The 12,767-nt window shown below is 42.3% G+C and overlaps 1 protein-coding gene across 3 annotated transcripts in view; it reads right to left on the bottom strand.

Moving 5' to 3' along the window:
- The window catches only part of scube1.L (signal peptide, CUB domain, EGF-like 1 L homeolog), a 127,706-nt gene that overhangs the window by 18,599 nt on the left and 96,340 nt on the right, over positions 1–12,767 (bottom strand). For all 3 annotated transcript variants that reach the window (XM_041585840.1, XM_041585841.1, XM_041585842.1), the window contains one exon: positions 7,275–7,397. In XM_041585840.1, coding sequence (XP_041441774.1) covers positions 7,275–7,397 — 123 coding nt within the window. The remainder of the gene's footprint in view (positions 1–7,274; positions 7,398–12,767) is intronic.

Genomic DNA, 12,767 nt, shown 5'->3' with positions numbered 1-12,767 from the left:
CTATTCAGGCCCTCTCCTATTCGTATTCCAGTCTCTTATTCAAGTCAGTGCATGGTTGCTAGGGTAATTCGGAACCCTAGCAACCAAACGGCTGAAATTGCAAACTAGAGAGCTGCAGAATAAAAAGCTAAATAACTCACTCCTTTAAAACATAAGGGTCAGGGCTTGAACTAGGGACAGGGGGGAAGAGAGCTTGTCATTATTCCCTGTGTTTGGGGATAAACATTAAAATTGAGGAACCCCATTTCCCCATCACCATGTACAAGGGTGCCCTAGCAGCTTGGCCTGGTAATGATAAATTTCTATTGTGATTTTTTTTTTCCGGGGTGGAGTTCCCCTTTAAAGATATGCAATATTCCTATAGATATATTAATTCTTACTAGGACTTTTTACACCCCAAATCCATCCCAGCCACTCAACTGCACCCTTGATCCACTATAGCCCCACCCACCAGTGCATAGGCCCGCCCATTTCAGGGTCAATACCTTCATAGAAACAAAGCAGCACCATAAAGTGATGATAGACTAGGGTTGCCCTCTTTGCTGATGGCTAAACCCGAACACGGTGGAGTAGAAGGCATTGGGGGTGGGGCAGTGATGTAGGAACATCATCATGATGACATCAGAGGTGGGCACAATAATGTTGGTGGAGTTATTACATCACTACGATGCAACTGGCTGGATTTCTATCCAGTTTTCGCAATGATTTAAAGTGTTGATGCCCAGTTCAAAACCACAAAGGTGACACCCCTATCTCTAGCGATATTCTGCTTGAGGAGTAAGCCCTATCCTTTAATTACAGGTATGAGATCTGTTATACAGAAATCAGAAAGCTCTGAAATACAGAAATGCTAATTTAGAAAAAAAAAATCAGTTTTGACTTGCTGTTTTTTGTTGTTGTATCTGTAATAATAAGAAATGAACTGCACTTGATAGTAACTAAGCCAAGTTGAGGTGAGTCTCTTAGTATTTAAATGTTTTTCACGTATTGGCCAGATTATTGTTCGGGTTTCATAAAAACCGAACAGAAAGTTGAGACCCGAACAGACCTTACAAAAACTGAACTGATCGAGTCAAAACCAAAACAGGTGGCAACTCTACTATAGACACTGGCCTGTTCCCTCACATTAGTTCTATGAAGGGGAAAGTAAACGGAAATGAAAATGTAGTAAATGAGCCGCTCCATTGAATGTACAAGACATCAGCTCTATAAATAAAGGACATTTTGCAGCCACATATCCTGTCCCAGAGAGGAGTCAAATATTTTGCTGGGGATGTGGGACATAAAATAACTTTTGGTTTCTAAAATAGCCGGTGGAGAGGTGTCGTGTGGTCAAGTGCTTTTCGCCGCAGCGTAGTAAATGGCAAACAGGCTCTGGGTTGGTGGCCAAGAGCTTAGCCAAGAGCAGAGCCAAGAGCTGAGCCAAGAGCAGAGCCAAGTCCTGAGCCAAGAGCCGAGCCAAATGCTGAGCCAAGAGCCGAGCCAAGAGCAGAGCCAAGAGCAGAGCCAAAAGGTGAGCCAAGAGCAGAGCCAAGAGCTGAGCCAAGAGCAGAGCCAAGTGCCAAGCCAAGAGCCGAGCCAAGAGCCGAGCCAAGAGCAGAGCCAAGAGCAGAGCCAAGAGCAGAGCCAAGTGCCGAGCCAAGAGCAGAGCCAAGTGCCGAGCCAAGAGCAGAGCCAAGTGCCGAGCCAAGAGCAGAGCCAAGTGCCGAGCCAAGAGCAGAGCCAAGTGCCGAGCCAAGTCCTGAGTCAAGAGCAGAGCCAAGAGCAGAGCCAAATGCTGAGCCAAGAGCCAAGCCAATAGCAGAGCTAAGAGCCGAGCCAAGAGCAGAGCCAAGTGCAGAGCCAAGTCCTGAGCCAAGAGCCGACCCAAGAGTCGAGCCAAGTCCTGAGCCAAGAGCCGAGCCAAGAGCAGAGCCAAATGCTGAGCCAAGAGCCGAGCCAAGAGCTGAGCCAGGTTTATGGCTGATGGGATTAGGTCTGGATGTGCTGGCCAAGGGCTGAGAGCAAGAAAAGAGACAGCAGATGTAACTGCCACAAAGTAAACATTTAATAGGCAATTTAGGCCTCATTTAGACAGGCAAAATGTTGCTGATCGTCCTCATTATGATTATGAGAGCCAAGAGCCGAGCCAAGAACAGAGTCAAGATTATGGCTGATGGGATTAGGGCTGGATGTGCCGGCCATGGGCTGAAAGCAAGAAATGAGACAGCAGATGTAACTGCCACAAAGTAAAGGTTTAATAGGCAATTTAGGCCTCATTTAGACAGGCAGAATGTTGCTGATCCTCCTCATTATGATTATGAGAGCCAAGAGCAGAGCCACAGACAGGGAGGGAGGAGAAGGAAATCATAAATAAAAGCTCATTTCACCGCTTCCCTCCTGCTGCTGCTGTTTGATATTTAGTGGGTGAAGCTGGAACAGGCAAAGTGCTGTGAAATCTAATTGCAAAAGCCGCACACCTTCAGGCTCTCTGATGTTTGGCAATTGGCACAGAAGCCACCGGGCTTGTTGAGTCCTGCTTAAAGGGGCAGTCCCACACAGCAGGCCAAAAACATAATACGTGAAAGCTCTCCTTGCTGGGGGATCGGCCCTCTGTCATTCTCCTTTAAGAGCAGTTAATGAGGTTTATGTAATAGTATCCTGTGATAAACAGACTTTATATTTCCCCCAGATACCGGCCACTAACACACAACTTGTTGCACTTTCTTTGTTCCTGCACCAAAAGTCAGCTGGATAAATTGACTAATTGCAGGGCCGGCTACATAGACATTGTACATATATAGATCCCTATATAAAGGGGAATGTTGGGGGGATTCACCCAGAGAGTGATTTCAGACGAGTCATATAAATGGGTTGGCACAGGCCTATATGATACAATTATATGAGACAGTCCCATAGAAGCAGCAGTTCAGTTGAATGAATAAATGACCCGGCTTTCACCTTGTTGGCTTACAAGTTTAGTTTATAGTGCGCCGGCCCTTTATCTCCAGACTAATCCCCTGTATGGAAGAGAATGGCTGCGTTTAATTAAAATACTTTGAATTTGATAGTAAATATGTATATATCATTTTCAAACTGACGTTGGCAGGCTCTGGGCTCTTTGCTTATTAAGTTTCTTGTCCTGGTCGCAGTGAGCCGCTCATCCAACGAAGAGCAAAGCCGAGTCCTAATCACGAAATAAAGAGACGTTTATTTGGCTGGAGGGGAATATGGTTTTTATTAGGGGGATTAGTTGATTTTATAGGAGCAGACAGGCCAGAAGGAAAAGGCAAGGATCTCGGCAATATTCTCAATCAAGATACAGGGAACTGCTATTTAACCCCTGGCTGACCAGAATAACCTATGCGAAGCCAGACTGTTCTAGTAAATTGGGGTAAATTTTTCATTCTTATGTCAACGAAACAAGAAGTTGCAAGAGAAGCCTAAAGATTCTGTTCAGGGTGGACTAAAATCATTCGAAGCTTGGGCTCTAAATTCAGAATGGGGTTTGATAGCAAAGGAGGTGAATACGTGTTTGCTCCCCCCGCAGCTGCACAAATACAGCTCAACTTGTTCCCTGTTGCCAGTCCATTAGGTAGAGTTCTGTACCCGCAACCCGCTACACGACCCACAATAGGCCAACTAACCTTCCGACCTGGGGGACATGTGAAACTGGTGACATCACATTTGCCATAAGTGATGTCACTCCAGTGCCGAATCTTCCCAAAAAAATGTAAAACTGGAAGAACCACAAGGGTGGGTGGGAGTTATAAAGCCCGCTAGTGATGTGCGGGTCGGGATTTCTGCACCCGTCCGTCACCACCCTTCCCCCACTTCCGGGTTCCTTTTATAGACCCTTGCCTCCCACTGATGATGTCACAAAATGGGGGGGGGGGGGGAGCAGACGCAGCGTCTATAAAAGAAAAATCCAGCATTTGACGGAAGAAGAGTGCAAGGTTTGCAAGATAAACCCGTGGGTCCCACGGGTAACAGGCCGGGCCGCACATCATTAAAGCCCGCAACTTTGTTGGGTACCCAGCTGGGTTACCCACGGAATGCCCGCTCGGCCAAGGAATTGGGGACTTTTTCTCTAAAACCCGACCACTTTGCAGGGATATTCAACGGGTACCCGAACCGATGCAGGACTCTACCATTAGGTGCTTCATTCTAAGTCTTTCTAATTATCTATGCTTTATGTGCCCCCTGCATGTGCAGGAAGGTTATACTGGGAGTTACAAGGGGACTGGATGGATATATAGTGATAACAAGTATGCCCGGCATAGAGCAGCCTTTTTGTTAGATGATGAGTATCTAATATCTACACAGGAGGATAAAAGCTGCTGGCTTGATTCCTATAGACCCACCAATGCGCCTGCTCAAGCAACATCTGGCAGGTTAGAGAATCCGGTCAGACAAAGAGAGAGCCAGTGTATTGATGAGGTCCTTGTAGGCCCCGTTTTATGATCTGCCAGTAGGGATGATCTGAATCCAGGATTTGTTTCGGTAATCGTCCAGGATTTGACCTTTTTCAGCAGGAATTCTAATGCCTGGCCAAACCGAGATCCACATACTTTTTTGTTACATAAGAACAAAAATGTTTTACCTGTGAGTGGTTCTCCCTGTCTCTGCACATGCAGATTAGGTTTCGGTTCGATATGCGGCCAAATCTTTCCCAAAGGATTCTGCCAAATGTCAAAATGGATGCGTTGCACCCCTATATGCCGGGGGCCACATTTATTCTGATCGCAGTGCCCTCTCTAAGCTGATAATAAACAGGCAAATAAAAGATGCTGACTCTGTCCCTCCAGGCTTCTTGGAGCTTATTAGTCCTTATATATATATATGTGTGTTCCAAAAACAGGACTATCTATCTTGCTGAAAATTAGCCAGATATCAATTGATGCGGTCCTGAATCTGGCCAATCGAGTGGATCTGGCTGTGTGTGGCCATAGCAGAAGAGAGAGGAATACGCAGTGGCGTAACTAGATGTTACTGGGCCCCACAGCAAATTAATTTTAGGGCCCCAAACATATCCAGAGGTTGTCCTGTTTTACCAAAATGTATTGAAATTGTATATGAATTTGAGCCTCATGGGGCCCCCTATACCTCCTGGGCCCCCTGCAGCCGCAGGGTCTGCTTCCTCTGTAGTTACACCCCTGGGAATACGGTTTGATCTCTTCTGATCAAGAGCCTTACGGTGTGGCCAAACACAGGCTGATAAAGCTAAAATCTCATATTCGACTAAAGGTGACCATAGACATTACAATTACATGTTTCCAGGAAAGATCGTTGGTTTCAATACACACGTGTAGAGCTGATTGATTAGATATACAGACAGAATTCAACCTAATTCAGCACTGACAATGGCCCATGTTCGGGTCCCTTCAAAGGTGCCCGACTGACGAGCCGATATCCAAGTCTTCTGCCGATATCGTTTAGTTCGTCTCCCCCCAAACATGCAGCGAATATTGTATAAAAATATACAAATGTACGATATTATCGTTGTGTCTATGGCCACCTTTAGTCGGCAGCTTATTGGTCCACGTCTGGGGCAGATCTAGTCCAGAAACCCATTTATACGACGTTAGAAATCCACATAATATTGCTTTTGTAACAGATCCGCTTCAGCTTTCCTCTCGTTTGTATCTGCTTACGATTCACATGCTTTGGGCTTTATAAATATTTTCTTTGTTTGGCAAAGAGACAAAGTCAAGTGCAAGGGCTGTGGTTATTGACTGGGCAAATATAAATATAAATAGCGGCTACAAGAACCACGTCTGCTGTATGGCGCTCCTGTCTATTAGCAGAAGACAAAGCTCAGTTTCTTTCATATTTAATGACCAAGGACTGTTTTTACTCAAAGGCTTCATTAACCGGCCCATGCGAGGGTTTCTTTTTCCCCATAAGTGTCTCCCCTGGACTTCAGGGGCTTAAATTAGAATTTATGTTCTTGGTTCTCATAAAACCTTGACAATGTTTTTCTGATTAAAGTGCTCTGGGGCTCATTAAGGAAACATTTTTACTCAGTAAGTAACCAGGGGCAATAAAATGAAAGCGCTTAGTGTTGCAACACCTCATTTAGCACGGGATAATATTTGTTCCCAGAGATGCATTAAATCCATACATTAAGGCCGTCCCTGAGATTTACTACTACAATGAACGCATTCTTTTTCTTGTGCTATAAACTATAGAGCCGATGGATCTCAGCAGCAGCAGCGAGACCACAATCCCAAAAATGGGGGAGGAGCAAAGGGGAAGTGGGGAAAAACGTACCTAATTATATACAATTATATCTGCATAATGAGTCGGCCCTGGGGTCTCTAATTCACTTGCTATAGGGTTATTATCCTTTATATACTCTCTTGGGTCTCTAATTCACTTGCTTTATGTTTATTATCCTTTATATACTCTCTTGGGTCTCTAGTTCACTTGTTATATGTTTATTATCCTTTATATACTCTCTTGGGTATCTAATTCACTTTCTATAGGTTTATAATTCTTTATATACTTTCTTGGGTATCCAATTCACTTGCTATAGGTTTATTATGCTTTATATACTCTCTTGGGTATCCAATTCACTTGCTATAGGTTTATTATCCTTTATATACTCTCTTGGGTATCTAATTCACTTGCTATAGGTTTATTATCCTTTGTATACTCTCTTGGGTATCCAATTCACTTGCTATAGGTTTAGAATCCTTTATATACTCTCTTGGGTATCTAATTCACTTGCTATAGGGCTATTATTCTTTATATACCCTCTTGGGTATCTAATTCGCATGCTATAGGTTTATAATTCTTTATATACTCTCTTGGGTATCCAATTCACTTGCTATAGGTTTATAATCCTTTATATACTCTCTTGGGAAAGACGTGAGTAAGGTTTCTAATTTTATTCCTAAACAGAAGAACATCAGCCTCTTTCTTTCTCCTGACAACTTCCTTGACTACTTGCTGGTCAGACTGGTGGGAAACTGACCAGCAGGTGGCGCTGTTGTAACAAAATTCATTCATATTAACAGTACATGTATCCCTTAATATCTTGGAATTGAAAAAGAATAAATAATGAATGCACATTGTAGAAGTGCTTTGAGTAGCCCCCTCATCAATTTTACATTCCCTTATTAATAAGGTTTACTTATCCTTTAAATGTCCCTCCCCTTCATAAAATGTAGAGTAGCAGTCGATAGAAAAGACCTGTAGTTGGCAGTCGGATGAGGAATATAAGCAGATCCTTATGCACATGGTCAGCTTTAAACAAGCCCTAAAAATATCCAATATGGCCGATCACTTACCTTGGCAGCTGCGCTCGTCGGTCAGTAGCTTGAAGCCTCTCTGGCAACTGCACTCGAAACTTCCCACCGTGTTCCTGCAGAAATGGTCACAGCCCCCATTGTTCACCAGACACTCGTCGATATCTGCGGCACGGGGGGAAATAATGACATCATCACATATCATGACATCAGCACATATCATGACATCATCACATATCATGACATCAGCACATATCATGACATCAGCACATATCATGACATCATCACATATCATGACATCAGCACAAGCAGGAAGCAGTTGATTAGTCATCCTGTGTGACTGTGCAGTCCAACCTATCAATGGAGAAGGTACCAAAAGAAAAGCTTCATAACTTTATTTAATGGTTACATGATTTTATAGTAGACTTAAGGAATGAAGAGCCAAATTACACAAAGATCCATTATCCGGAAAGCCCCAGGTCCCGACTATTCTGGATAACAGGTCCCGTACCTGTACGTAATCCCAACTAAGATATAATTAATCCGTATTGGAGGCAAAAACAGACTATTGGGTTTATTTCATGTTTTTATGAATTTCTAGTAGACTTAAGGTATGAAGATCCAAATTACAGAAAGATCCATTATCTGGAAAGCCCCAGGTCCCGAGTATCCTGGATAACAGGTCCCACACCTTGATCCCAACTAAGATATAATTAATTCTTATTGGAGGCAAAACCAGTTTCATGTTTACATGACTTTCTAGTAGAAAGTCTAGAAAGATCCGTTATCTGGAAAACCCCAGATCCCGAGCACTCTGGATAACAGGTCCTATACCTGTATATAGAATACAGATATATACAGATAAATACAAAAAAAAAACCAAATATTCTTTGTGTTATAAAGCAGTAACCAAGTTTTGATGGGCTGGTGGGACACTGGGAAGAAACCTGGTGGGTCCCGGCTCTTGAGGGAATCCTTTTCCTGACACCAACCTCCCTTCTCTGGGGACAAATGAGGGTTATGACCGGAGGCCTTGAAGAGGGCCCTGAGACATCAGCCCTGGTGGGCCCCGGGCCCCCCAGTTGGACCCCGGCTGTGCTTTCACACTTACTATCTCCCTGTAATTAGATGAGGTCGTTTAAAAATCAGATAATCCCCCGTATGTAATAATAGGCACTTAGGGGCAGATTTATCAAATCAAATTGAAAATTCGAAATTCAAATTTCCTAATTTTTTTTATGGTCAAAACTGTTGAATTCGACTAGGGAGTTATTCAAATTTGATTCCAGTTTTTTTTAAAAAATTCGATTTTTGAGCTTTATCATACACTGGCCCTTTAAGAATTCAAATTTGACTATTCGCCACCTAAAACCTGACGATTTGCTGTTTGAGTCAATGGGAGACGTCCAGGGATCAATTTGGAGTTGTGTGCAGCCTTCCTGACAATCGAGTGCTTTTCTGAGAAAAAACTCGAATCGGGTTTTTAAAACGCAAATCGAATTCTATTCAAGTTTTCGGGTCGATCCTATTCACCTGAGTTTAGCAAATTCGATTTTTTTTTCATTAATTTCGATTAGTCGAATTTTAATTTCATAGGATGGGAGTTTCTTAAAAACTTTGAAATTCGACCTTTGATAAATGTGCCTCTTAGGGGCATATTTATCAAGGGTCGAAATTTCGAATTGAAAAAACTTCGAAATTGAAAAAAACCAACCGAAATTAAGTAGAAGTTTTTTTTTTGATCGTCGAATAGGTCTGTTTTCGATTGAATAGGTCCGAATTCGAATCGTACGAATCGAAGGAATATCGAATTAGATTCAAAGTTTTTCCAAAAAAAAACATAGATTTTTCAAAGTCCACCAATTGACTCCAAATAGGTTCTAGGAGGTCCCCCGTAGGCTAAAACAGCAATTTGGCAGGTTTTAGATAACGAATGGTCGAAGCCGAATTTTTAAAGAGACAGTACATGATAAATTTAGATATTCGAATGTTCTCATTTCTTTCAAATTTGGACTATTCCCTAGTCGAAGTACACAAAAAATAGCTGGAAATTAGAATTTCTTTCATTCGAAAATTCACCTCGACCTTTGATAAATCTGCCCCCTCGTGTTCCCAGGTGCAGTTACCCATAGCAACCAATAAGATGCTTGCTTTTAAACAGGTGACCAGTGAACACTACCTGCTGATTGGTGGCTACGGTTTACTGCTCCTGGGCCAAGTTTTTGCCTTTTATTACATAACCTCCCAATGAGCTCTGTATAAACAATCCCCTCCCTACAACTCTTTGTTTTGTCTTACAGAGAAGCCCATTATGCAGGGAGTGTAGGGAGGGAGTTGTTTATACAGAGCTCATCGGGTAGGTGGGAAATTTTACTGCAGCATATGGAAAAGGAAGAGAAATATGAATATTTAGAGAAGAAAAAGCATCAGGGAGATGAAATGTGTGTGTTTTACAGAAATCAATGTCTGTTCCACGTGGAGCCGCTGATATAAAGGGCAACTAAACTTTAACCTGTCCATTGTTTTTCTTTCCCTGCCTCTGATCCCCCACGGACAAGTTCTTTCTCTCCTGCCAACTGACTTGTAATTCCTCATAATGAAAACCAGCTGAGGGAAATAACTTCTGGCACACGGGGAGTTAACGGTGATAAATTGCTATTTTGTATCTCTATAGAGAAGGACGGTAACATTTTGGCTTCAATAATATAAAACTGAGCAATCGTTTTTTTTGGGGGCTGCTGGAGTCAACAACCCCCCCCCCCCCAATTTGAAAACTTGAAGGCAAAACCTTAAAGAAAAAAAAAAAGACCAGTTGAAAAGTTGCTAAGAAAAGGCTAAGAAAGGTTACATGGGGAGGGTTATTTACTAAAATCCGAATTTATCTCATTATTTAAATAATGAAACCACGACCAAACTGCCATACCCGATTTGTATCTATTTATTTAGTATTAAAAAAGCTTGATTTAATTAGTTCTGATAAAAACGCGATTTTTGCCCGAAAAGTCCAAAATGATCGGATTTTCAGGCTAATTCCTCTTCTATACGACCTCGGCACTTCTGAGATGGCGGATTTTTTGGATTCAGACTTTTTTAATCCTCGAGGTATAATAAATTTCGAAAAAAGGAAACCATGAAAAATATGAATTTTGCCCCAAAAAGCCCGACCCTTAGGGGGTTATTTATCAAAATCCAAAAATATCTCATCCTTTTAAAATATCTACTCCGCACGGGTTATTTCCACCTATTTATCAATTACTTTTTACCGAAAAATTCCAGTGCGGGAAAAATATTGTTAAAATCATACGATTTTTTAGTATTTTTTTGCCCGAAAACTCCGATTTTTTTCAGATTTTTGCCCAAAAACCATGAAATCTTTGGATTTTTGCACAAACCCCAGAGCAGATCAGGATATCTTCGAGACCTCTCCATTTAACTTATATACAACCTCGGCAGGTCTGAGACTGCGGATTTTCGGATTCAGGCTTTTTCCATCCTAGGGGGTATAATAAATCTCGAAAAAGCAAACCCTGAAAAATACGAGTTTTGCCCAAAAAAGCCCGATCCTTAGGGGTTATTTATCAAAATCCGAAAATGTCTCATTCTTTTCTGAACTCTACTCCGACCAAATCTGCACGGGTTATTTATCCTTATTTATCAATTCATTTTCCCGAAAAATTCCAGTGCAGTAAAAAATGATGAAAACTCTGATTTCTCTCAGATTTTTGCCCGAAAACCATGAAATCTTTGGATATTTGCACAAAACCCAGAGCAGATCAGGATATCTTTGGGACTTCTCCCATTGACTTATACACAATCTCGGCAGGTCTGAGACAGCGGATTTTCAGATTCAGGCTTTTTCCATCCTCGGGGTATAATACATCTCCATACCCTGAAAAATATGAATTTTGCCCCAAAAAGTCCGACCCTTAGGGGGGTTATTTATCTGAATCCAAAAATATCCCTTTTTTTACTGAAATCTACTCCGACCAAATCTGCACGGGTTATTTCCCCTTTTTTGGATTTTGGAGAACTCCAGATTTTGCCCCAAAACCACAAAATCTTCGGATTATTGCACGAAAGATATCTTCGGGACTTCTCCAATTGACTTATATACAACCTCGGCGCGTCTGAGATGCAGATTTTCGGATTTTTCCATCCTCGGGGTATAATCAGTGGAGTAACTAGGGCCCAACAGCAAATTCATTTTAGGGCTCCAACATATCCAGAGGTTGTTCTGTTTTACCAATATATGTTGAAATGGCTCATTAATTAGGGCCTTGTGGGGCCCCCTATACCTCCTGGACCCCCAGCAGCCGCAGGGTCTGCTTCCTCTGTAGTTACACCACTGGGTATAATAAATCCTGAAAAATTTGAGGGTTTTTTTGTCACTAAAAGTTCCGATTTTATAGTAATAAAAACTAAAATTTTTGGAGTTTTTGGCATAAATAACCTTCTTAATGTTCTGCGCACACAATAGGGTATATTTCCTGAATCAGGTGAAAATGAAACAAAGCTGCAGTTGTTCTTGTGATTCGCCCCTGAAGCGAGCATCATATCGCCTCTTCTTCGGGCGACTAATCTGCCCAAACCGGCTAGAATCTAAATCGCTGGCGGGATGGCATTAGTATTCTGAAGTCTTCCGAAAACTTCCTAATCTTATGCAAATCAATGCATGGTAACTTGGACTAGGGATGCACAGAATCCACAATTTTGGATTCAGCCGAACCCCCGAATCCTTGGCGAAAGAATTCCGAATCCGAATCCTAATTTGCATATGCAAATTAGGGGTTGGAAGGGGAAAACATTTTTTACTTCCTTGTTTTGTGACAAAAAGTCACACGATTTCCCTCCACGCCCCTAATTTGCATATGCAAATTAGAATTTGGATTCCGTTCGGCCTGGCAGAAGGATTCGGCCGAATCCGAAAACTGTTGAAAAAGGCCGAATCCCGAACCAAATCCTGGATTTGATGCAACCCTAATCTGGACCCTAGCAACCAGATGGCTGAAATTGCAAACTGGAGAGCTGCTGAATAAAAAGCGAAATAACTCAAAAACCACAAATAATAAAAAATGAAAACCAATTGCAAATTGTCTCAGAATATCCCTCTCTACATCATACTAACAGTTCATTTATAGGTGAACCATCCCTTTATTATAATAAGGGACCGGTGTATGGCACTAATGATGGATTTCAGTGGCTGTGGATGGCAAATAAATGAATGGCGCAGACTCTGTTGGCGTTGGTTCTGAACGTCAGTAAGGAGCTGTATTAGCTGTTGTCTCCTTTGAGCCTTTGGGTGCCCAGAGGGTTAAATGTTTGCCCATCACGTGACTCTCATTCGAGCAACACTGAGTCCTAATGACGTGGAAATGGAATGAATCCGATACATACATGTTATATTTCTCTCCTGAATCTGAAGGTAGAAGGACGACGAGGCTGCAGTTGTGCCGAAGTGTATCCATGGCAGTGAGACAGGTCGGCCCGAGACTTGTTTGCCCAACATAAGCCCTGGCTATCAGCCCTCTGGGCAAA

Source organism: Xenopus laevis, chromosome 3L (genome assembly GCF_017654675.1).
Source record: "Xenopus laevis strain J_2021 chromosome 3L, Xenopus_laevis_v10.1, whole genome shotgun sequence".
In the NCBI taxonomy this organism is placed as follows: Eukaryota; Metazoa; Chordata; class Amphibia; order Anura; family Pipidae; genus Xenopus; species Xenopus laevis.
The sequence above is the reverse complement of the archived record's forward strand: the minus strand, read 5'-3'. Positions and strand labels throughout refer to the sequence as shown.